Source organism: Beauveria bassiana, assembly GCF_000280675.1.
Source record: "Beauveria bassiana ARSEF 2860 unplaced genomic scaffold BBA_S00029, whole genome shotgun sequence".
In the NCBI taxonomy this organism is placed as follows: domain Eukaryota; kingdom Fungi; phylum Ascomycota; class Sordariomycetes; order Hypocreales; family Cordycipitaceae; genus Beauveria; species Beauveria bassiana.
In genome coordinates, this window is record NW_007930864.1 from 246,313 (window position 1) to 270,591 (window position 24,279).

General features: G+C 52.3%; 7 protein-coding genes across 7 annotated transcripts; 3 read left to right on the forward strand and 4 right to left on the reverse strand.

Annotated features, from left to right (window-relative positions):
- Nucleotides 1–585: 585 nt before the first annotated feature.
- BBA_07956 (uncharacterized protein) lies at nt 586–2,469 on the reverse strand (the record flags this gene model as incomplete). Its single annotated transcript, XM_008603053.1, has 6 exons — nt 586–692; nt 751–864; nt 911–1,010; nt 1,089–1,920; nt 2,028–2,144; nt 2,411–2,469. The coding sequence occupies 6 exons, from the start codon at nt 2,467–2,469 to the stop codon at nt 586–588; spliced, it is 1,329 nt and encodes a 442-aa protein (XP_008601275.1).
- Nucleotides 2,470–5,799: 3,330 nt separating this feature from the next.
- On the forward strand, nt 5,800–7,629 carry BBA_07957 (uncharacterized protein; the record flags this gene model as incomplete). Its single annotated transcript, XM_008603054.1, has 1 exon — nt 5,800–7,629. The coding sequence occupies one exon, from the start codon at nt 5,800–5,802 to the stop codon at nt 7,627–7,629; it is 1,830 nt and encodes a 609-aa protein (XP_008601276.1).
- Nucleotides 7,630–7,895: 266 nt separating this feature from the next.
- Nucleotides 7,896–9,368, reverse strand: BBA_07958 (SWIM zinc finger protein; the record flags this gene model as incomplete). Its single annotated transcript, XM_008603055.1, has 1 exon — nt 7,896–9,368. The coding sequence occupies one exon, from the start codon at nt 9,366–9,368 to the stop codon at nt 7,896–7,898; it is 1,473 nt and encodes a 490-aa protein (XP_008601277.1).
- Nucleotides 9,369–13,657: 4,289 nt separating this feature from the next.
- On the reverse strand, nt 13,658–14,592 carry BBA_07959 (pre-mRNA branch site protein p14; the record flags this gene model as incomplete). The annotated part of the gene is made up of 5 exons (XM_008603056.1): nt 13,658–13,827; nt 13,894–13,983; nt 14,073–14,257; nt 14,362–14,385; nt 14,552–14,592. The coding sequence occupies 5 exons, from the start codon at nt 14,590–14,592 to the stop codon at nt 13,658–13,660; spliced, it is 510 nt and encodes a 169-aa protein (XP_008601278.1).
- Nucleotides 14,593–15,601: 1,009 nt separating this feature from the next.
- Nucleotides 15,602–16,969, forward strand: BBA_07960 (methyl-CpG-binding domain-containing protein 4; the record flags this gene model as incomplete). The annotated part of the gene is made up of 1 exon (XM_008603057.1): nt 15,602–16,969. One exon carries the CDS (start codon nt 15,602–15,604, stop codon nt 16,967–16,969), a length of 1,368 nt encoding a protein of 455 aa, XP_008601279.1.
- Nucleotides 16,970–18,450: 1,481 nt separating this feature from the next.
- Nucleotides 18,451–19,718, forward strand: BBA_07961 (SURF4 family protein; the record flags this gene model as incomplete). Its single annotated transcript, XM_008603058.1, has 4 exons — nt 18,451–18,614; nt 18,821–18,933; nt 19,016–19,509; nt 19,581–19,718. 4 exons carry the CDS (start codon nt 18,451–18,453, stop codon nt 19,716–19,718), a joined length of 909 nt encoding a protein of 302 aa, XP_008601280.1.
- Nucleotides 19,719–21,335: 1,617 nt separating this feature from the next.
- BBA_07962 (dual specificity phosphatase) lies at nt 21,336–23,400 on the reverse strand (the record flags this gene model as incomplete). Its single annotated transcript, XM_008603059.1, has 3 exons — nt 21,336–22,888; nt 22,959–23,276; nt 23,343–23,400. The coding sequence occupies 3 exons, from the start codon at nt 23,398–23,400 to the stop codon at nt 21,336–21,338; spliced, it is 1,929 nt and encodes a 642-aa protein (XP_008601281.1).
- Nucleotides 23,401–24,279: the final 879 nt, after the last annotated feature.

The window sequence follows — 24,279 nt, forward strand, 5'->3', positions numbered from 1 at the left end:
GCTAGGACACAAAGTGCCGCCGACACTTTATAATTTGTGGCAGCGGTATAGGTGTGGTTGCATATATACAGGGCGGCCTAGATGGCCGATTCAGGATATTCTTTGTTCAAAAAAAAAATAGCATCTTACAGTTTCATCAGCGAAAGCCGATGCCACGTTTATGCGGTGGATGGGGGCCATTGTCCCGACGAAAAAGTTAGCCGTTTGCCGTTTGCCCAGAGCAGGGATATAATGCGCTCCTTCTTACCGTCTTTCTCGCCTTCTTTTGCTCCGGTAGCTCACCGGTCCCAGTTATTCGGTTCGTTGGGCCGGTCTGATGTTTTGATAGCCATCAGCTGCAGCATCACATGACGGGGCTGGCCGGACGATGGAAGAGTTGTAGAAGATTCGGCAAGGACGAGGTGAGTGGTCCTGTGCGGTCTATGATTACAAGACTTTTCATCCAGGTAGAGTATTTGCAAATCAAGTACAGTAATGACGTATTAATCATTCATTCAGTAGATTATGCACATATAAGCTATAGTATCGACTAATTAATTTTCCATAGATCATCTGCCATCAACAACAGATTTACCAATTAATCCTCTACACAACCATGGATCTCGGCTTCCAATTCTGCTCAAACATTTGTGAAATGTAGTACTCGGGATGATCGTAATCGTGCGACTCGCGCAATCTCCGCCATGCAACCTCTTTGACAAAAAAAGAACGTCAGCCTGTGTTTTTGAGCAACATCACAGCTTAGCTTACCTCGCGCCCTTGCATAATTTGCCGTGCACCGAACAAATTTCACATCATTCTCATTCAACTCGGCCAGACTCTTTAGCTCCGAGTCGCTGCACTCGTCGGAAAATGGATACAGGCCTTTGTTGCAGTAGTGAAAGTAGGCAAGAATAATGTTTGCTCCTACGCAAAAAATTAGTCTCCATGTTGAAATTTGAAACAAGAATAGTCTGGTCGGACTTGCCGATGTGGTACTCTTTGACCTTGTCTTCGCGGGCAAACCGTCGCTGGGTTCTAGTTAGATTCGTGTGCCAAACAATAAAAGCCCAAGCCAAACTTGTAACTTGTTCCTAGGATTCACTTACTTTTATCCCATGCTTCTTTGCATACCCTGCATCATGGGAAATAATCATGGACGCATTGTGCAGCAGGATAAAGTTTACAAAATACGTCACTAGCCAGGTGCTGTGCTTGTTCTTTTGCACAATCTTTTGCAACTGTTCCAGTACCGTTTTTCGCAGCTTTGCCTGTATCTCATGAATCATGAGCAAATTGAGCTGCGCGCCCATGACTGGTGGCACCGGGACTTTGCCTGGCGTAGGGCTGGTGTCGTCCAGTATATCAGACGGCATGCCCAGGGTTTCCTCACCCACGATGAAGCATGAAATGGTGTTGAGTCTCGTAGATGTCCACAATCTAAATGTAGATTGCAAAATCTTGGACACTTCTGGCGGGGTGTCGCTTCTTTGAGCCAGACGAAAGGCCTCGAGATACGTCACGCGCATCCATTTGCCCAGCGTGCCTTCTACCGTCTTGATGACATTCTTCAAGGTATCATCGACACTTGCGTCAATGTGCCTGGCAAAGGCCTTTCTGGCCTCTTTCGTATCAATAAGTGCAAAAGGTGGTATGCGGACCGACTTTTTCTCGCCATTGTAGTCCCACGTCCTGTCCAATTTGTCACCTTCCATGGGCACAAATTGGCGCACTTGCAATTCCACGACACTGTCAGAGTACCCTTCAGAGATTCGAATGGTTTTGACCTCTGGGGATGCCCATGTATCAATCGGGTCAGATACCTCATTCGACCAGCGCCTGGTCCACTCGAATCCTGGAACTTGCCCAGACTTGTACAGTGCTATATCAGCAATCTTGTACCGCAGACATGGAAGCTGGCCAGTCTTTGCAAAGTTGACCCTTTTACAAGTGAGACACGTTCCATCCGGGTCATCAGGGTTTTTATCGCACTACAACACAGTCAGATGAGCGGACTTGATGGACTGTTTTCGGGTTGTAACACTTACACGTATTCGCTGCATTCTGCATCGTATGCAGCACCCAATCTTTCTGGTATATGCTGTATCTTGACGTAGATTTTGATCTCTAAAAGGCCCGCGCTTTCCTGGACGAAGCCCGGTGAGCTGTGAATTGGTAGGCTCTGGCTGAGTATGCGCCCTTGCGATGCTAAAGGCAGAGATTGGTATGGTTGGGTTTGCAAAAGGCTCGCAACTGAATGAGTAATGTTCTTCGGGCGAACTGGACGAATTCATTATAGGCTCCGGCCCAAAAGGCTGTTGTCCGTTAATCTCATGCGGACTCGTGACATATTGATGTGAATACCTGCCAGCATCAGGAAAACAACGGACATTAGTTGACAGTGCCAACAAAGTTGCTTTGAGCTACATACTCTTGATTTGCGTCATTGTACGGCTGGGAGTCGTTGAGACGCTCATATCCTGAGTACATGTTAAAACAGGTCTTGATGCACCACTATTGAAGCACACTCCGAAGTCGTTGGACAAGTTTCAACGTACCATCAGAATCGAGGGGAACTAGTGCAGTACACGAGCATACTAGTCTCCCGAGTTCTGCCACGCGCCTCGAGAATGGGTGCATATGGGTCTCCATGGGCAAGGGTAAGCTTGCAAGGGCCAATTGTCGAAAACTCCAAGAATCCTGTCCGTGAACGGGACAGTTTAGTGTGGATATTTGTGAGGCTAGTGGCAATACCTCTTGCCCGTACGATGTTATCTGTGAGGTGGAGGGGGCAAGGATGGCCGATGCATGGAGCCTCCTTCGTTTCGACGGGGGTTCAGTTTCCACTATAGGATGAGCAGGTACGGCATACCAGGACGGGAGGTCGGGTCCGAAATGGTATAGGCTATGATCCGCGGTAGCGGGAGGAGGGGCTACCTGTTGGGTCGAGATGAGGGTGTCGGCCTCCCTCTCCGTACCGGTGACGTAAATGTATGAAGTTGGCGGATCCTAAGCAAACATTAACACGGGAAGAAGCCGCGAGTATGCGCAAGCATGGGTAATCATGTACAAAGGAAGACTAGAATGCTTGAGAGGGGAGGGGGTATAGATGTCCGAGTGAACAAGTGAATACGGGATCAAGTGATGATGAGACGAAGGAATGCCAGCTCAAGGGGAATTACATGACGAAATGGGCAAGAGAACAAGCTTTATACGCAACAGGACCCTTCTTACCATTGTGGTTATATGAGACTTGGTGGGTTGGACAAGAGTGTGCTTCGTTAGTCAAGGTCAAGGCCTCAATGTAGAATTGGGGAAAGCATCGACAGCGGCCAACTCGTCGTCTGATTGGTCGGACAGAGTCAAAATGCCCAAGATTGGAGCAAGTGCTTTGCTCGATGAGCAGGGAGTATGCGGGTCAATCTAGGATCCTTCGTGGAGTCGCCCGTAGCCCGGTGAGAGAGGATAGTGGGACCCGGTGAACAAAGAACTGATCTGTTTCTTCGATTTGCTGCTGCGCAAGGGTTAGAAGGAAGGGAAAAAAATGTGACAGACGCTATGCGCACGAGGTATGATGCTTCAGGGGCGCAGGGGCGCAGCAGTGAGAGAAACACGTCGACGCCTCCTTCTTCTTCTTCTTCTTCCCCGCCCCCTTCTTTCCCTGCTTCCCCAGAGTACGGCAAATACCTTGTAATGGCTTTGTATGGTTATATAGCAGTCTGACGCAAGATGAGAGGAACTGTTTTCCAGAATAGGACACGAGCAAGGAAGACGGATGGAGCAAAGCTTACGCTTCAACAGACAGACAGACAAGACAGACAGACAAGAGGTGGATAAGAGGTGGATGGATGTGGGCTGCAGGATAGGATGCGGGAAATGCAAGACGATCAGACAAAAAAACCCCAGAGAACTTGAAGCTAACAGGCGTATGTATCTCTCACGAGCCGGGACTTGCTGCTGCTGCTCTCTCCATGCATAACGGGGAAGCAAAAAGAAAAAGGAGTGTGTGGATGTGTGTAGAAGAAGGGGAAAAGGTGAAGAGAAAAAAAAGAAAAAAAAAAAGAGGCGGCATCCGGTGAGAACCGCACAGCTGGGTCAAAAGGACAGCTGGGCAACAAAGAACAAGACTGACTGGGGGATATATGCCCAAGGCTGCAAAACAAAAAGTGTCCAAGTGCAGGCGGAGGTCGGGCATTTTAGAGGTGCAAAAGCCACTGGATTTTGTGGGAGTCCATGTCAGCTGGCTTCCTTCCGACGTGATTTATTGGATTTATTGATTTATTGATTTATTGATTTATTTAGTTGCATGGTCGAATCAAAAAGTGAATCAAATTCTGCAGTTTTCCTTGTTATGATTACGCGCGCAAAACCCTAGTCTACCGTCTTGTTACACGGGACAAGCCTCAGCTGCATGTTGTGATGTGTGCTCACCTGTTAAGATTGTACGTGTATCATCTATTGACATGAACGAGATGGAAGCCACAGGTTTTCCCCCATTTTTACGAATGGTCCTTTGTACGGACCGGACCGAAGCCTGGCTATGCGAGACGGGTAGCCTGCTCAACATCAGACAGGGTACCATGTGCTGTGCCGTGCCGTGCTGTGCTGTGCAGCAGAATATTTCGATTGTCCATCCTTCCAGCCCCCCCCCCCCCCTCCTTCGCACACTTTCATCCTTCTCGTCAAGTTTTTTTGAGGCTGGCCATGATTCACGAGGCCCCTCAAGGCTTGGCACACTTTTCCGTCTCGCGCTGCCCTTCGCTCGAGTCGCACAACATCATGTGGCGTGACCGGTGAGAGCTTGCATTTTCCTGCCTAGCGAATCAGCAACATGTCTATTCCGTACTTGTCCTTTTCTTTTGCTTTTTCTTTTTTATTTTTTATTTTTTTCAAAAAAGGTTGTCGATTTACCTGTGCATTGAATGAATGTTTATGCAACAACAATAACAATACCCCAAGTTGGCGGTTGTGCGTTATGCTCCTTCAGCTGCTGACAGCGCAAGCCACAGCAAGCAAATAAGGCTCGCGACTTGATTTATACCAGTTTTTTTTTTTTTTTTTTTTAAAAAAAGAAAAAAAAAGAAAAAAAAAGAAAAAACCAGTGTGCAAGCCGTCAACTGCAAGCCCATTAGTCAGTAACACGATTGAAAATCGAGACTCACTTGACATTTTCCAAACAAGAAAGTAAGCAGTAAACCATCAAAGCTTTGAAGAAATGTACCATGTACTTGAATATATTTTGTTTTCATGATAGATGTACAAAATAAAGAGCTTCTTCTGTTTAGAGCGTGTATGGTTGCTTTTGCCTCCAACTTTTTATCCAATACATCCAACTTATTATCCAATACATCCAACATGGTACGCATGCTTCCAACATTGTCCAATACAGGGTAAGCATCGATGTACTTGGCCACATCGTTACATCCCATCACAATGCTTGTGATTGTCTAAACACCATCAGAAAGCTCTGGGCATGTTTGTCCACCGCTCAGCTTGTTGCCTTCGTGGACGGGCCGCGACTGTTGCGGCGACGTACACCAGTTTCACCGCCATCACATCTACACATAACGGGCATGGCCCATCACCAGAGCCCTGTCAAACGCGCAGGAAAGCAAACTCGGACGCGCCGTTGTGCCTTTTATGCCCATTGCCGTGTTTACGACGACTTGTCGCAGAGTTGTAGTGTGAAGAATTTGTAAATGTCATATCATCCTCTAACTAGTGTTTCGACCGACTCATCTATAAACAACACGCCCATTCTTTTTCCTTATTTTTCCGTATTTTTCCAATGAGCAAATCAATTCATTTTCATCAATCGCAATGGAGCTAAACCAAGACGTCCTTGTTCAAGTCGCGCTCCCAACGGCCGCCTACTACAAGCCGCCGCCGGTACGCACACCGGAGCCGACCAAGTCAGCAGAGACATGCTGCTGGCAAACCTCGCTCCTCAACCCCAAGAACAGAATCGACAGCCTCGAGTTCCCTTGCAATCCTCTATGGCGTATCGACGGCTGCATTGCCTTTGGCACGCAATTCCACGCCGTGCCACTCTTTCCCGACTCCACCACGTCGCCGCCGCCGCTCCGCGTCGATGTCTTCATACCCAAGCACACGGCCATCTCGCCGGCCTTGCGCCGCGTTTTAGACCTAGGCGCCGCTTTCCACGCGCGCGATGCCCGAACCATGCAGCAGCTCGGCATCACGCGGCACATTGTCCGCTGCCTGCAGCACTGGACGACCGCTTCGTCGGCGGGCGAGGCGGCGCACCGGTACCGCCAGCACCAGCAGCAGCAGCAGCAGCAGCTTCCATTTGGCTCGCGCATCGTCTTGCACAACGTGCCCGTCGACGTGCGTGACGCGCGCATCTCTGTCGCGCCCACGCACCATCTAGAGCGCCAGATGCTCTCGGTGCAGCAGCTGCAAGACATGTGGAAGGACCAAGATATCCCGTGGTTCCCGCCGACGATTGACATTGGCGAGCTTACGTACAAGTCGCAGCCGCACGACAGCGTCTCCATTGTCCAACATCAACAACACAATGGCAAAAAAGAAACAGTCGTTTTCAAAGCCATCACAAGCCATACAAAGTATCTCTACCACGAGCTCCGCAACTTGCTCCGTATGACGCCGCATCCCAACATCATCGAGCGGCCCTTGGCACTCGTCACCAAAAAGTGCGGCTTCGGGTCCAAGACGGCCGTCGTTGGCTTCACCCTGACCTGCCACCGGCACGGGACCATTCGCGATCACCTCCCGTTCCTGAACCTACGCGGTAAAATCACGCATCGCGACGCGGCGAAGTGGGCGCTGCAGCTCGTACAAGCCGCGCGCCACTTCCGCGGGACGTGCGACACGTACAACTCGGACCTGCGCCTGGACAACATGCTGCTCTCCGACTCGCTCGACCTCGTCATGGTCGACTTTGAGCAGCGCGGCGTGTGGTCCGAGTTTGCCGCGCCCGAGATTAACGCCATCGAGTGCATCCGCGCCCTCGCCACCCCCGATGAGGATTCCCTCCCCTTCCTCCCAGACAGCCACCGCGCGCGCTACGCCGCGCTCCTAACACAGATGCTGCCGGGGTGGGAATCCCTCGTCGACGGCGAAGAGTACGTCTGGCCGGCGGGCCGCCACGGCTACAACGTGGCCTGGCAGTGCCTCGACGACGACGACAACAGCGAGGGCCGCGAGCGCTGCGAGGTCTACATGCTCGGCCGCGTGCTGTGGTGCCTCTTTGAGGCGCAGAGCGCGCCCCAGCGCGCCGCCATCTGGGCCTCGTACCGCTGCGAGCCCACCGTCGAGTTCCCGGCCTACGTGCGCACGCCGCCCGAGATGCGCCGCCTGATTGACTGCTGCACGCGGGGCCACCAGCCCACGCTCAGCAGCGTCATTGTGCGCTCCGGTGGCGAGCTCGTCCTGCGGGAAGAAGTTGAGGAGGGCAGCAGCAGCAGCAGCACGCAAACACGCTCGACGCCCGAGGCGGTTCGGCACAGGGCCAGGCTGTTTTGGACGCAGCGCGTCGCCGACTCGGAGCGCTGGGTGCGGAGATATATTGAGTGCCGGAAAAGGAAGCGTGCAAGCGCCGCGTTTCCCAATAGGCCTACGCTCGCGGCGGTGGAGGAGTTTATAGAGGATTACATTAGCAAACTATGAAAAAGAGTCGGGTTATTGCATGACAATACCAGAGCGTCATTCGATAACGTCGATGAGATAGAGTGAGCAAATCATCGATAATGGCAATGCGGTGTAGGGGAAAATGCTAGACAATTTATATGAAGCAAAATATAAAAAAGTTGAAAATTAGAATATATAACAATTGAAGTATGTCCATCTACTGGGATTCGAAAAAGAAAAAAAAAAAAGTCATTCGAACCATCCTGTACCATGCATGCATGCAAATCAAGCCATCCATCCATCTATCATCTCATTCGTTTACATGCACCCCAATCCTCGTCGCTGTCTGGGCTCTCGCGCTTTAAGTTCGGCACGGGCCGACTCGCCTTCAACTGCGCCATAAACTTGCGAAACCTGTGCAGATACGAAGCCTTTACCCCGTACTGCGCCATCTTGTCCACCATGGACTCGAGGTTGTTAATGTACGGCAGCGCGCCCTCGGGAATCCTTTCGAGCTCGTCCAGTACGAAGCCGCAGTCGGCGTCGCCGAGAAATCGGGCAAACAAGTTTCGCTCCGAAAAAACACGGCCCCGGCCCCTTTCCCCGCGGACGACATTATTCGTGTGTTGTCGTCGTTTTAACACGCAGTCGAGGATGTGGATGAGTGTCTTCGCAGCGGCGTGCTTTTCGGCGGCTTGCAAGGGTCGCTCGCCGCTCCAGATGGCGTAGCGGACCAGGCTTATGACCCCTTGAATGTGGCGCGCGGCCCATGAGACGGTGTGGGATGACTCTTGCGGGCTGTTGTTGTTGTTTGGCTCGTCGCTGCAAACGCTCAAAGGGTTGTGTTGTTGTTGTTGTTGTTGTTGTTGTTGTTGTTGTTGGTCAAAGTCTTGGAGAACGGCGTTTATTCTGTGGGTGAGCAGCCGAAACTGGTGAATGACGTCGCTGCCGCGCGAACACGCCTCGGAGAGAAAGTAGTGGAAGAATATGTCGTCGTCGACCAGCATGCGAAATACCGTATAGTCGAGGTCTTGGGGCTTCACAATGGGCGGGCCGAGAAGCGGCTCATCAGTAAAAATGTCGGGCCGGAACGAGTCTGCCGAGGCTTCGTATACCGAGGAGAGCAGCTCGCGAGACTCTCTGATGCGGTGCTTGTCGACCCGTCTGGGGTCGTAGCAGCCTGGCTCAACGTGTCGGCAGTGCAGCCCATCTGCGACAATGTTGAGGTGGTGGTCGGAAATGGCGCGGAAGGGATCTCCCATTTCTTCGGGGAAGCCGGCAGACGTCATGGTCAGAGGCTGCTCGTGGTCCGTGTCGTACAGCGTCTGCTTGGCAAGCTGGTCCAGGAGCCACAGGATGTGATGGCAGGGCTCCTTGTCATTATTATTGTCCAGATCACCACCACCACTTTGTGAGCATGAGCAGCTCAGGCGCGCTTTACCAGACGATGGCGCGCGGATGCGAACAGACCGTGTCACAACCTCTGACATTTGAAAAGCAAACGTGTCGCCGACCTGGCGACAGTGCTGGACGACCATGGCGGGGGGCTCGTTGAAAGCATCGCGAACAGTTGATTTCGTCTTTTCCGGGAGGGCGTCCAAATTGTACACCAGGCGTGTGGGGGAGCGAACCTGGTCCGACTGCTCATCGTCGTTACTCACAGAGGAGCGAGCGTCGTCAGACTCGGATCTGGTGCTTTCAGTACGGTAGTCGTCCCGTCCTAGGTCGTAGTTGTTTTGTGCTACTACGGGCACGGAGAGGCGCAGAGTGGGCGGCATGGTTTCTCGTGTAAGTCGCTTGAGCGGCGCAACGGCAAGATGCATCTATATGAAAAAGGGCGGAAATGTTCTCAACCGCGTTCACCGAGTCGGCGTAGAAGATACAGAGCAAACAACGGGAGCGAGATTGGGGGCCGAGGCGACAGAGCTATGTCGAGGTCGAGGGGATTGGGGGCGTTTTTTATATCTTTGTTTGTCTTGAATGTGGGTAACAAGTAAGCTCTCGCGATCAAACTGCACGAGGTTTGTGTGCAGCTAGGACCAAGTAAGAGGAGGTGAGTGAGAGAAAGGAGATGGATGGTGTGTGTGATGAATCAATCGTCGAGAAAAAAGAAGTAGGCATCAATCGGCCTTTAATAGACAAGTCGGCCAGATATATTGCGGTGGTTCATCGCGTCAAGGTCAAGGCGGCAAAAGGCCACTCGCCCATTCCCAAGATGGTGGGCGAACCGTCATGTAGGCGGTACCAACATCACAAAGCTTCCAACAAGAGATTCAGAGGTACCGTATCAACAAAGGACGAGGGCAGTTCTGCTTGCTCCGGGCGGCAGGGGGGTGGGCATGGTGGTGGGTTGGCGCCCACGATTGTTCCAGGGCTGGGCGGATAGCTAGGCTGAAGAGGAGAACATTTCCGGCATGTACTGTGTGTATACACCGCCAGTACAGAGGATACATTTCAAGCAAGGAACAGAAAAGCAGCAAGCTAAAAAAAGAAACTGCGTTGGATCAAACATGGGTGCCATGGGATGCCGTGGGATGCCATGGGCGCCTTGCACTAGCGCAATGCTTCGAACAAAGTGTTGGCCAAGCAAGATGGGCTGCTGCTGCGTCCATCCACCTCCACCCACACACATGTACGTCCCCTTGTCCGGACTCCGGAGACTGGACTTTATCAGTAATAAACCCGTCATGTCGGGACATATGGCCGGACCCACCGAAGAAAGCCAAGAGGGCCAAAGACGGGCCAATGCTGTCGTTTAATTTGGCCTGGCCTTTTGCTGCTAACCAGGCAAGGGGGGGGCAACCTTTGCATCGCCGTCTTCGACTTGACTAATAGCTGACGCTGGCCTCAGAAGACGGGCGTATGCCTCTTTCACAAAGGTCATCAATCATACAGGATTACAATCTGACTTCGGTGCCCCAAAAGGACGTGTTGAAAGCTACAAGCACTGCCCTTTTCCATGAGGCTGTGCAGACATATCTTCAACCAGACGGGAACTTGTTACCTAATATCTAGCCCGCCAAAGAGAACAGAATCAGACCCATCCATGTACATAGTTGAGTGCGCTTTCGCTCCGCGACCGCTCCGCGAGAGCGGGCGTTTCCCTCTGCCATTGGGTTGGTAGGATTCGTGGGTTTTCCCGCTAAACTCCTCCTCCTCCTCCTCCTCCCCTGGTTCATGAACCATGGGCCGTGGGCGCTAACTGGTGAGCTTCTACTGGTAACATCTGCGTGCCCACGGCCTGGGCGCCTGCTTGCATGCTCCTTGGGTCTGCGGCTGAGAACCCCTCCCCCCATATCCCCCTCCCATTCTTTTTGCAAAGGAAGGAAAAAAAGTACGCTGCCAAGCCAGATTGTCGCTGAGCTCATGTACACCACAACTTCTCCCCCCCTCCCCCCTTCTACTACAAAGCAAGACAAGCATCTGACCACCCACCCCTCAGCTTCACCAGCTTGCTTCCAATAATAGTCTTTTTTTTTCAGCCAGTTAAAACAGGCACAAAAATAAAAGATGCGTCTTCTCGTGCAGCCTGATGAACAAAAAGAGGGAAAAGATTGGCCGTTCCCTTCCTTACGTCCCAAGTCATCATCACAGCCTTGCCTTTGTTTGCCCCTGCTTTGGAAGCAGCCTTGCTGGCTTGCTTCTACGGCTTCCGCCTCACTACAACCCAACGCAAGGTACGCATCTCTCTCTCGCCTGTTTGACTCTATTTTCAGTCACCACTTCGTTTCAGACTTGAAAATAGACCAGAAACACAAAACAATGTGCATGACGAACAATGCATGCAGGTCATGTCATGTTGTTGTCCCCAAACCCCGGTCTTTGTATCCCGACAATCAGCCATTGTAGCACTCGGCTACCGATCCCCAGATTTTGTTCAACGTTGTACAAGCTCCAGCAACATGAGGGGAGTATTTTTATTTTATTTTATTTTATTTTATTTTATTTTATTTTATTTCCACACATAAAATCATTACGATTTTATATCATAACCGTGTCTTGTCTCTAGTGCTCGCAAGGAGCTCAACGGCCGAGGCTACAGATTCTGAGAAACAAAATGCATGTAAGCGCCGGCGCTTGGGCCGTAAAGGACCCTATCAGCAATCATTTTGAGTAAAGCCACTGCCCAGCTTACAACATTCTTTACGTGACCACCATGGAACTGCGCTCGCTAACCGCTGAGCTAGCAGTGGAATTCATCACCTTTGACAAATAGGATAAACGGCGGTTGTAAACTCTACAATTAGAGATTTGATATTTTTTTTCTTTTTTTCTTTTTTTCTTTTTTGGTTTCTTTTTTTTGTCTTCTTTTTCCCCTTCGTCTTGCTGCCTCGTCCGCATTGGCTCGCCCGCCCGCCCGCCCGTTCCTTTCCATCTCGTGCCCGGCCTGTTCTGCGACCTGGTGGGCTCTCGACACTGCCATTATGGTCGCAAGAACGGGCCACTGGCCGCCTCACGCTTGGCCGCTTCTTTTCACGGCCAGTCTGATCAGTAGGCTTTTTTTCCTGGTTTAATTTTTTTTTTCTCCCTTGCTTCCTCTCGCTTTACACGCTCGGCTATTGCGCCCGTTGCTGCTAGCCCTCCTGACTTCCCCGCGTATCGTCGCGGCTCGGTCAGCCTGTAGCGCTAGCCAACAGCCTTTGAAATAGAAAAGAAAGACTCGCAATAGCCGAGTGCCAACGTCATCCCATAGGCCGCTAGTCCTAAGGCCAAGGTTGAAAGCTTCCAAGTCTACCTGGCTGCCGAGACAGGTCACAACTTTTGCGCCAATGGTCCTTCAGATACGGCATCATCAAGCCTCAACGCGAGGCGATGGGGTGGATGGCATCACCATAATCAAGCATTCTCTATGATCAAGCGGATATCTTTTCCAGCTCACCTTCACCGCAACTACAAAGAATGCCTGTCCAAGGTTGGCCCGCATGGCTTCGGCGATTCATCCATACTGGCCTGCCAAAGCAGGTCGCGCTGCTGGACCATTGTTCCCCGCGACGAGGCATACTCGGGCCTATATGATAAAGAGTAGGCTGATCAGAGAATGTTGATCACGCATTTACCATGGTCAATTGGACGGGCTTGGCCAGCTCGCAAGTCACGGCAATTACAATGCTTGTCAATCGTTGGCCCGCGTGGCCCCGGTTCGCTTCTCGGTCCCGAACCAAGTGCCCGATTACTTCAAAGAATAATCCATCACCGTCATGATTTCGCCTTTGGCTTTCTTCTAGTCAAACGGGTCGCCCAAAACCGCAATAGATTTGACTTTGGCGGCGAAACACCGCCACACGCTGCAAAAGCTTAAACTGCAAAGTTGAATCAGCACGGGTTGCACAGGGTCGCCCCAACGGCGGAATATAAGCTTTGCGTGTTGCACTACTAATCACTGCGAGATGCGGTTTCTGGGCACGCTGCCGTTGTAATCGCCTTCAGACAAAAGCAATACGATATCCGTGGTGCTTGATAGACGCAAATGGTAGCGTCAACCTTGCCCCCGTGTCTACATGTGCAGGCTACTGTCAGCGGTAGCTATCTTATCCATTACAGGTTCAAGTATGCGTGTCATGCGTAGCCGGCAAACGAACTTTATTCATTCTGCTAATGTAGGGAGCAATCTTGTTTTCACGAGACGAAATCAAAGGAGAGTTAGACGTGTCCCGCGACCAGTATGAAGAACACACCGAAGAAGGTTCAAATAGAGATCCAAAAGGCAAAAGGACAAAGACAAAGTAAGAAGAAAAAAAGCAACTTGGGCTGCCGCTGATAACAATAATATGAAAAATGGCAACCCGGTTGTGTGTTCTGATGACTGGATCGTTTCGTCACGTCACAGCACAAGTAGCCAGATCCTCCTAAAATCCATAGCTTAACAGGTTTCCATTCCGTGATCCCATCCGAAAATAAAAATGTAATGAGTAATTCGTCGTTGTCGTTGAGAGGAGTGGTGTTGGTTTGGTTGGCGTTTAGGCAATCTCAGCTCTTGCATGCCTCGAGGCACCAGTCGAGAGGTCGTCGGTGTTGGGGGTTCAATAATCGGCGGCGACACCTTGAGATGGCGAGGCAGAGTTTACAATTACGCGTTTGCCGCGATGGGGCGGCGCATGTTCTCAACGAAGCGAACGGCGCGTGGGCTGATGGACTCGGGTTGAGTTGGCTTGGTCGCCGGAGACGCGTTTCGCAGGATAGTTTTAGGATCCGACGAAGTGGTTCTGGGGCTTGTCTTGGGAGACGGGGTAGACCGGCCTGCAGATGAGGAAGTTCTCTTCTCTCGCAGACCATCAGCAGGCCGGTCAAATTGTCAATCGATACCATGCTGCTTCTTGAGCCTTGCTAAAGATTCGCGGCGGGCCTCCAGGTCCTCTTTTGACTTGGCCATCTTGTCTGGCTGGTGATATAGTACTGTGTGCATGTTAGCAGGGCGAGTTGAACCGAGGCAATGCGAAGGAGGAATGGGTCATCAGCAGGGTAGTCGTTGGGTGGTAGCGTACCAACTAGATAGCGGTTCTGAAAGTTGAAGCCGTTGAGCTTGTCGCAGGCTTGCTTGGCATCGATAACATCCTCATAGACCACAAAAGCTGTTCCCTTGGTCGCACTGGCAATGCCCTGTCGAACCTGGCGGATGGGTCCAAATTTTCCAAAGAGATCAAATAGCTCTTCCGGCGTTACGTTGTAGCTGCAAGGTTTTCCATGTTAGCATGACATCGCAAATCATCGTGGTCGCATAGTGTCGAAATAATGGCGGCAACAGAAAAATTCGCGGGCGGGAAAAAATTGTACCTCAGGTTCTTGACGAACAGAGCTCTGCGTAATAGTTAGCATAGACCTAGATGGGTGTCGTCGATGGCATCGATGATTGTTGGGTGCCAAGCCGCATCACTCCAGCCGACGCCCTCCGACAGCAAAGACCAGGCAGGACGCGGCAAGCGACAGGCAGCAGATGACGGGAGATGCGCGCAAAGAGACTCACCGATTGACTTCGGGGGCAAGTTTCCCACCGCGACTACTCATCTCTTGGATGATTTTCAGAAAGCGATGACGGGGATCGTGGAATCGGGGAGAGGCTCCGATGGAGAAATGCGTGGTGATGGAAGGCAAAGGCGGGAGCGCTGGGCGAAGCCAAGGCAGCGAGGCAACAAGTGGTTGTCACGTGATGAATTTGAGAGAGCACGTTTCTCCAGCAAGTTTTGGTCGGGGAGCCTCTGGGGACGACTTGTTCTTCGCAGGGGTGCCACGGCAGCCTTGGAAGCAGGTCTAACTTTTAGTGGCTTCTTATTATTCCCAGTGGCCTCGGTGGGCTGGCTCCAGTTCTTCCTATCAGCAGATAGCTTTGGACGTGGCGTGCTTTTTTTCGGCGCTGACGGAGGGGGAGGGCCCCTGATGGCCACGAGACTAGACGGAAGCTGTGGGCCATCGAGGTTTATCGTGGGTGGTTGTTGCTGTGATATTTCGTCCAGTAAAAATTCGAAAGATCAACCATGAATCATAAAGGTCGGGCTGAAAGAAGAATACTGCAAAAATACAATAAATAATCAAAATAAAGCCCGTGAATTTATCGACCGACTCTCGACCTCGGCCGCTTGTCACCGCCAAACAGTCCGTGGCGCGCACCATATTCTCTACCTAACAATTAACCATACGTGGTTTGCGCTAGTGTCGTTAATGATGTGCACAACCCACTGTACCAAGGACATGCGGCGACCGACCTAGCCCGAGATAACGCAGCCCACTCACAGCACAGCCAGCATACATACAAACGCAGCATGCCAATTGCTGTTGCTATCAATACCGCTGCATTCACTTATCAATGGTATTAGCTTGCCAATAATCTACCCCCACGATGCCTCTGCTGTCGTGAATCGAGAAAGTGAGCTCCAAGTGAGCTTGGTCTCACTCAGGTTCTCGGCCAACCCGCCACCCTCAGCTTGGCTCACATGGATGAGTTCTCGCCAACGTCGTGAAGCTCTTTCGCAGACTTCATCCGCATCAGCCAGGTCTACACACTCACCGAATCTCCAATATGGCTCCGCGCTTCGGGGACCAGATCCTCGCAGTCTTCGACGTCCCTGCTGACGCTTACGAGTTCCTGATTGGCGTCTTGGAGGACCGCGCAGCGTCACCGGACGACTTGAAGCTCATCTTTGACCAAAGCTTGATGGCCGGCGCCGAATCATGGTTCATTCAACTTGAGCACGCTCAGCACCTCGGCAGCAACACTGAAACACCGTCGGCTGCCGTAAGGAGCGAACACCCATCGGAAGAGCCATGGGCGTCTACCGATCGTCTCATTGAGCAGGCCAACTCCCTTGCCAGGAAAGCCGCCTCGATCTCGCTACCGAGATTCGGAGCTTCGGAGAGGCAGAAGAAGAACGAGGCTCGCAAATCCGCCAAACGTAAACTCGACGCTGCCTCGTCACACTACTGGTGCGAAGCCGGTAATGCGGACGATGTCTTTTCTCCGACGAAGAAAATCCGATTGGCAGCTTTACCCAGCACCTTTACTCCGCGGTTCAAGATCCCTGAGCCAGATCTTCGGTCCGTCTGCGTCAATCCAGATGAACCCAGCGAGGCACAGCTATCCAATGTGCACACCCATGCCGGCACATCGCCTTACTTCATAACGCCCACCAAAGCCCCGGGATCTGTCGCTCCACGCCCCAGTCCCGGAACGGTGTCGTGTATCCCCTTTCCTCCTCTCAGCGCAGCATCTTTTGGTATCATCCAAGAACAGATGGCCCACGACCCATTCTGGCTTCTTGTTGTCGTTACGTTTCTCATCAAGACCAAGGGAGAACATGCCATTCCCACATTTCTGCGTGTCAAGGAACGCTTTCCAACGCCGTGCGATATTGCCAACCCCGACAACGCAATGGAACTGCTCGCCATGATTCGGCACCTGGGTCTCTGCCAAAATCGGCTCGCGATTCTGCGAAAGTATGCAAAATACTTCATGTTTGATCCGCCCCGGCCCGGCGTACGCTACGTCGTGCGTCGATACGATACGCGACAGGTTGGCCACAGCCCGGAGAACGGGCTCACCTCCCACGCGAAAGATGCTACCGAAGGTTGGGAGATTGGACATATGACGCAGGGCCCCTATGCAATTGACAGCTGGCGCATATTCTGCAGGGACGTGCTTCTGGGAAAGGCCACGGACTGGAACGGCAAGGGTGCCCGGGGCGAGTTCCAGCCAGAGTGGATGAGAGTCTTGCCGGGGGATAAGGAGCTCCGAGCCTATCTACGATGGATGTGGATGCGTGAGGGCTGGGAATGGGATCCGGCGACGGGAGAGCGGACGGTGCTGCGCGAGGAGATGCGACGCGCCGTGGAGGAGGGCCGGGTTGAGTACGGCATTTACGGAGAGCTGCAGATTGTGCGCGAGCAGTGAGCAAGGCGCCTGGATGGGCTACCGAGGCATATTGTATTGTCGGGTCAAGAAGACGACATTTGTCCACTTCCATGTGCATCTTCAGAACATGGTAATAATGCTGGGTAGAGGACGCAGATTACTTGGCTGGTGGGCGACAAAACAAAAAAAGACGCGACTGACGGGTAAAAAGAAACAGACATTTTAGCGCTGTCCATTTGACAAAAGGTAGACAAGAAAGCAATGACAAAAGGCTATGTACCCTCTAGTAGGAGATTAAGATGAACCCTCCTCGCCCTCGAGCATGTGGAACTGTGTGTCTTGGAGCGAGCAAAGAAGCAAAGATGGGCTTCCGCTCCCGACCCCCAACTCGAGGACAAGCGAGAACTGTCTAGCAGAAGCTAGCTAATAGAGAGCCAGGCTGAGAGGACATGCGCCGTGCTCGAGGACTGGAATGGAAAGCAGTGATGATGATGCCCAAGCTGGCTGTTGTTGGAATACGCACTGATGAGATGCAGTGAGCTTTTGGTGGGGTGGCAGAGCGCCAACTTACCTAGTTTACTAAGCCTAGTCAGTGACCGCAGGGGCGCGAGTTGGCAAGACAGAACGCTTGTGCACCAGCCGCGCAATGATTCATTTACAGCGCGTCCAAGGTTGCTGCAGCGGATGCAAGGTAATTCAGAGCAAAATTTGTTTTCACCAGCAAATCCCCAGACATTGTGGCCGGTATAAATTTTGAGGCACTCACGCAACTGTAATAAAGCCACTGACAGCCAGAGGCTGGTGGGGCCCGGCTGCGGCGCTCGGCTTGTGACATGATGCCCAGTGCAAGTACCGTCATCATACAATTTTCGTGGTGGTTTGACTTTTCTAGAAAGGACACTGTGGTATGTTGACCAGGTGGCTTGAGGTCATAGCTCGCCTGGCACAAGAAGATGCTCGCGATTCAAGTATACAGCAATTAACAACTGTGCAAATATTTCACTGTGCCTCAATTTTCCTGCCCGTTGCATATTCATCGCCGTTCAATCTCCCATTTGTCTCTTTCAACTATTTTGACAAGAATTAAATCCGTAGAAAAACTGTCATCACCCATCATCTTGACTCTTACCCCAGCCTCCCTTGTTGCAATTTTGCCGCCCGGTTGCTCTTCTTGACTCTGACGCCGCTCCGCTTCCTCCTCCCCTCCCCTCCCCGCCGCCCTTGGACCTCCAAAGCCAACCCTAGTTAGACAGGCAGGCCCAGTAGTGGACAGCTGGTCTGAACTGAACAACAACCCCCGTTCCCGACAAACAAACCCACGCCTTTCGCCGCCGCCGCCGCCGCCCGCGATTCCAGCCCTCGACAACGAACCCGGTCTCGCCCAAACTCTCCTCCAGCCATCAAACTCTCTGCGGAGCGTGCGCGCCATCTTTTGCTTTTCCTTTCCTGTTCCTATTTATTCTTGCATTGCTCTACCTAAGCATTACCAAAAAGAAAAGACAAGAAACGACAACGCAATTATGTCCCTCCGAGGCGGCTCCTCCGCCGGCTATGGCCTCAACAGTGGCCCCAACCCGTACGGCTCGTCCTCGAACGAGCAGGAGCAGGGCATCCTCGACCAGATCCGACCCTACACCAGCAAGGTCGAAGACTTTCTCGAGAGCGTCAGCGAGCCCATCAAGCCGTGAGTATAGCAGAAACAACCTAATTCCCCCCCCCCCCCTTTCCCTCCTCGCTACAAGCTCTCCACGTCTTGCTTGCTCGCTCCCTCGCGTTTTCGGCACACGTTCTGCGAATGGACAAGACCTGCTGCGCGCGCAGCGCACCACCGCATCAAGCACGACGGAATCTCGTGAGCAATCTGGCTGATCAATTCCATCTTCTGTGCAGATACCTTCCCGCCATTGGCCGATTCCTCATCGTCGTCACCTTTTTGGAAGATGCCCTTCGCATCATGACCCAGTGGAACGACCAGCTCATCTACCTTCGCGACTACCGTCACAGTAAGCCCACAACCTCGCCCCTTGGCCTCATAGAAAATAGAAAGAAGAGGAGAGTACAGAGCCGTCGCTAACAGAAGTACAGTCCCCTCTGGCATCACTCACCTTTTCTTGCTCGTCAACGTCCTCGCCATGCTTGCCTGCTCCATCCTCGTCATCATCCGAAAGTACTCCGACTACGCCGTCGCCGGCCTCATGGGCGTCGTCGTCACCCAGGCCCTCGGCTACGGCCTCATCTTTGACCTCAACTTCTTCCTCCGCAATCTCTCCGTCATTGGCGGCCTCATCATGGTCCTCTCCGACTCGTGGGTCCGCAAGACAAAGGCCTTTGCCGGCCTGCCCACCCTCGACGAAAAGGACCGCAAGATGTACTTTCAGCTTGCCGGGCGCGTCCTTCTCATCTTCCTCTTTGTCGGCTTCGTCTTCTCCGGCTCCTGGACCATCTGGCGCGTCCTCGTCTCCATCCTCGGCGCCGGCGCCTGCGTCATGGTCGTCGTTGGCTTCAAGGCCAAGTTTAGCGCCACGCTTCTCGTCGTCATCCTCTCCATCTTTAACCTCTTTGTCAACAACTTCTGGACTGTACGTTTCGCGATACCGACTCGCAATGCTCATTGTGCCTCTCACCGTGCGTCTTTGCTAACCCGCTGTAGCTCCACGAGCACCACCCCCAGAAAGACTTTGCCAAGTACGACTTTTTCCAGATCCTCTCCATTGTCGGTGGTCTCCTCCTCCTCGTCAACAGCGGCCCCGGCCAATTCTCCATCGATGAGAAGAAGAAGGTCTACTAAGCGATTCGCTCGACGCACGCTTTGGAGCAGTCTCTTGCAACACAGTCTTGAATGTAAGGGTGTTATTACGCGTCACACTCCCTCCGACTAGTGTGGTCTGGAGGCTGAGTTTTGTCATCTTGCAATGACATGATTACGAAGCGGAAGGACTTGAATTCGAACAGGACATTGGGGGCGAAAAGAAATATTTACCATGATCATAACCATGTAAACGGCGACTTGGCCAGCTATCTCATGTATAAAAAAGCTTTTTTTAACAATTGTCAGCGTATAAGTTGAGCCAATTACACATTCAACTGATTTCTTATTTTTTTTCCCCTTCCAACCCTTTTCTTTTAGTCATTGAGTACCTTTGTCTGCGTGGTAATACGCAGCTCCTCTGTGGCTGGGCAAGTTTAGAATACACGTGATGGGTCTAGCAGTTCGGCAATCGCATGCCAAGCCCAGATCGTAAACAAAGATGATGCATCTTGGCATGACTTTTGACAAATAGCACACGAGCGTTAAAAGATGTCATCATTCGGACGCTAGAGACCGATGTATTCGGGAAGCATTATAATCATGGTCAGCCTTGGCCGCAACGGTCGGTAATATAAAGCAGGATGGTACCCCAACACATTTACATATTCAGGGTAGGTACATCAAGGCACGACCAAAATTCTATCAATTGACGAAGAAATGTTCTTTTGGCACATCAAGGCTGGGAAGGTGTGCACTGTCGCTGGCATTCGGGGTTTACTGATGCAATGGGCATTTTTTGGGGGAGAATAATTGTCACCCGTGTTGGCTCGTTGGATTCAGCAAGAGAGGGTCCCCAATTTCACTTCTTGGGATTTTTGCGGTGATTTGAGACCTGTTGCAGTACAGTGCTCGAGAGAGGACATGCCACATCTCGAAACCTTTTACACATTCTTTGTGTCTTTTGATCTTGTTTCAATAATACTTTGAATTTATGCCAATGTGATACCGTGATATATAACAAAACAATAAACAGCCACTCACCCAAAAAGAAAAAAAAAGTACTTCGTCCTCATCCCCCTCCAACCCATCCACATCCATCCCCTTTCCTTCTTCCACTTCCTTTTTGGTGTATTGCAGCTGCGAATAAGAAAGTAAAAACCCTTGTATTTCGCTCGCATCTTCCTTCATCGGCCGTTTCGTTTCAATTTCGAAATAACAGAGAAAGACACACCCCCTTGCAGATAACCCATAAACGCAGAATGATAAAGAAGCTCAAATGCCAGTGCTGATGAAGAAACACAAATGACAACACAACGCCATAACACGCAAAACGCAACCAGAAAAATTGGCTTCGTCCCAACCTAGTATGAATGCAAAACCAAACTTGCACAATCATCTCTTCTTGACCTTTTGTAAGAGAAAAAAAAAAGAGGTCTTGCCCTTACCAGACAAAAGCAACCACAGCTTCACAAGCCAAACCATGCAATAAAACATGAATCGCTCAAGAGACAACGGAAAAATGAATACGTGAGTCGTCATCGTTAGAAAAGAGAGAAACCATGGATATCCTCGAGATGCTTCGGAAAAATGCCACACTTTGCTTGTTCATTTCGTTCCTTCTTATCAAAACAAGAGTCGTTTGGCTCGGGCCGTCCTCTATGCGCCCGACACCTTGCGGGCCGTGGCCAAGGCCGCAGCCGAGGTCCCTTGACTGACGCTGCCCACGCGCCCGCTCGTCTTGCGGACGCCTCCTGATGACGCCGATGAACTGTCCTTGTTGCGGAGAGGTGACTCGGGCATGGCGCCGCGACGGCTGCCGCGCACCCGGGGCAGCGTGGCCGAGGCGCTCTGGGTGCGTTCCACCGTCTTGGGCGGGCGGCCTGCGCCAATGTTCTCGGCGTCTCGGGACGAGTCGTTGTCGATCATGTAAATGGTCGTCGACGTCGTCTGGCTCACTGAGCGCGACTTTTCGCTGCGCATCGGCGAATGGGATGCCTTACGGGAGCTGCGCATGCGGACGAGCAGTTCCTCCTCCGAGTCGCCCGTGGCGCCGCCAGCAGAGTGGCGTTGCACGGCCACAACTTCCGTCTCCTGCTCAATGCCGTGCCCCTCCTCGATTGTCGTCGTGGTGTGCGAACCCGAGCGCTGGTACGGGTGGTGGCGCTCCGAGCGCGTCTTTCTGGGCTGGCCGGGCGTGGGTGCGGGCAGGTAGTCCTCCTGGTTGTGTCCTTGGTTGCTGCGGTCCTCGAGCTCGCTCAGCGGTGTGCGGTTCGAGGGGCTGCGGTTGGGGGGTGTAGATAATTGGCCGTTGCGGAGCGAGTTCTTTTGCATGGCCCGGATGGGCGTGCTGGGCACCGGGTTCGAGTTGGCCATCTCGCGCCGCAGCCTACGCTCGACGCGCTCCTCAATCCACCACTCGCGAAAGGTTCCCTGGTTGAGATGCAGCCAGTGCTGTTGGGGCCCGACCACCATGCCGGGCCGCATGAAGCGCATAAAGGAAATGACCTCGTCGGCGGTGAAGCCGTGGCGGTAAATGAGGTAGGCGCCAATCAGGCAGCCTGTGCGGCCCAGGCCCGCCTTGCAGTGAACGGCGATGCCCTTCTTCTTGACGGTAATCATCTCGTGGGCGAGGCGGATAAACTTGCGGACAGTCGTCAGCGGGGGGCACGTGCCGTCATCAAAGATCATGTCAATGTGCTGGATGCCGAGGGCCTCAAAGTACGATGGCGAGTAAAGATGCGAGTTGAGACGCACAACCAGGCCAATGCTGCGATCGGCAAAGTGCGTTAGGATATTCTTGAACGGCTGCGGGAGCGTGGGGTGGGCGTCGACAGCATCGAGGTCTCTGGGGAGGAGCTTGAAGAGGCCCGAGTCTTCTGTGATTTTGGCGACGGGAGTATGCTGGGGGGAGGCAAAGGCGAGAAAGTTGGGCGTGACCCAGTTGAAGTCGCCGTGCTCAACACGCTCGAACCGCTCGTACTCGTCGAGGTCAAAGTTGTCCAGGTCGATGCACTTTTCCTCCTTGGCCTTCCAGACGCCGTAGACAACGTCCTGAACGGTGATACCATAGTCGGCCTGACTATAGCCGGCATCGCGGAAGGGCATCAGCGGCGGGTCGGCCTGGGCAATGGGGGCGAGGGCCAGGTGCGGCGGCCAGTTCTGGATCAGCACCATGTAGCACGCGAGCATGCAGGCGGCATTGGCACGACCTAGACAAAGTACGAGTCAGCAAACCCGTCATGCAACAGTCAACAACAAGCGGTGTCGGCGGCGGCTTACTTCTTGGGTCAGCGGCGCTCCAAAAGACGACGGGACGATCCTTATTCTCCTTGGCACCGAGAATGTCGTGAAAGCGAATGGCGAAGCGGTAGAGGTGGCCAATGTGCAGGGGGCCAAAGTCGTGGTGAAAGGCATTGTAGAAGAGGCTATCATCAATCGTAAAGTAGCAAGGCGGCGAGCGGCAGCTAGGCGACGGCGACGGCGCAACAGCACGACCTTCGGCGACTCGTTGGGCTCGCTTTCGAGGCGACTCGGGCGGCGTAGGGAAGAGTGTGTCGGCCGTGGGCGGGTTGATGTAGGCTCCGAGGTAGAGTCGGTCTGGAAAGCACAGCACAGGTCAGCGAGGCGGGCGTTTGGGCGACTGCATCTCGTCCAACGACTCACCGGGTATGTACTCTATGAGCTGGCCCAGGTTCTGAGCGTGGCGGGAGGCGGGAGCCATTGCAAAAAGCCGGCTCTTCTTTTTGCGATTATTTGCGTGCGTTGTCGGTAGCTGGCCTTGTTGCTGTGATGTTGTGCCTTTTTTTTCCTTGCCAGGATTTGTTGTTTTGATCTGCGACGACCGGGGGGGTTGCGAATTGCTAAGAATGCTTTGCAGTGTCGTTGGGCCAAGTTAAAATGAGATAAGAAGAAAGAAAAGAGAAAAAGAAGCCACAACGTCCGTCTCAAGAACTGAGCCTTTTGTCAAGAATAAGCAAAAGACAGTTGCCAAGGGTGCTTGTTGGGGATGAATGTTGTTGTTTTGGTTCAGGCCGGGCCGGGGGTGTGGAGGAGGACGAGGAGGAGGACCAGGGCACCTGTGCAGTAGTGGATCTTTTTTGCAGGCCAGAGGCGGTGATGAAGACAGGATTAAAAACAACAACAAGAGCCAGGCCCAAGGAGAAGAAGAAGAGGAGATAAAATCGTGCAGAATGAATACTTGTGCAAGGTGATAACGAATAGAAAAGAAGGTAGCCTGGATCATAGGGAGAGAAGAGGATAATAACAGCCTTTGGGATGGTACCTTCGCCACAAACAAACGGGCAATGAATGTTTACCTATGCTCAAGGGTCAGAGTGGATGCCTGGTTGTAGTGGGAGAGGAGGAGGTATTTGGCTGGGGGACGATGAGAGCAACAATGCTATTATAATTATAATAATAATCAATGATAAGATGATGCTCAGTCCTGATTCGCTTGGTTCACCAGATACTAAAGCCAGTCTTTTTTGTCTTCTTCTTTCTTGTTTTTCTTGTACTCCTCCTTTACCGCCGGGTCTCTCTATTTGCCGCGTTGCACCGGGAAGAAAAAAAACGATTGGATACAGGGGCTTCCCCAGCACAT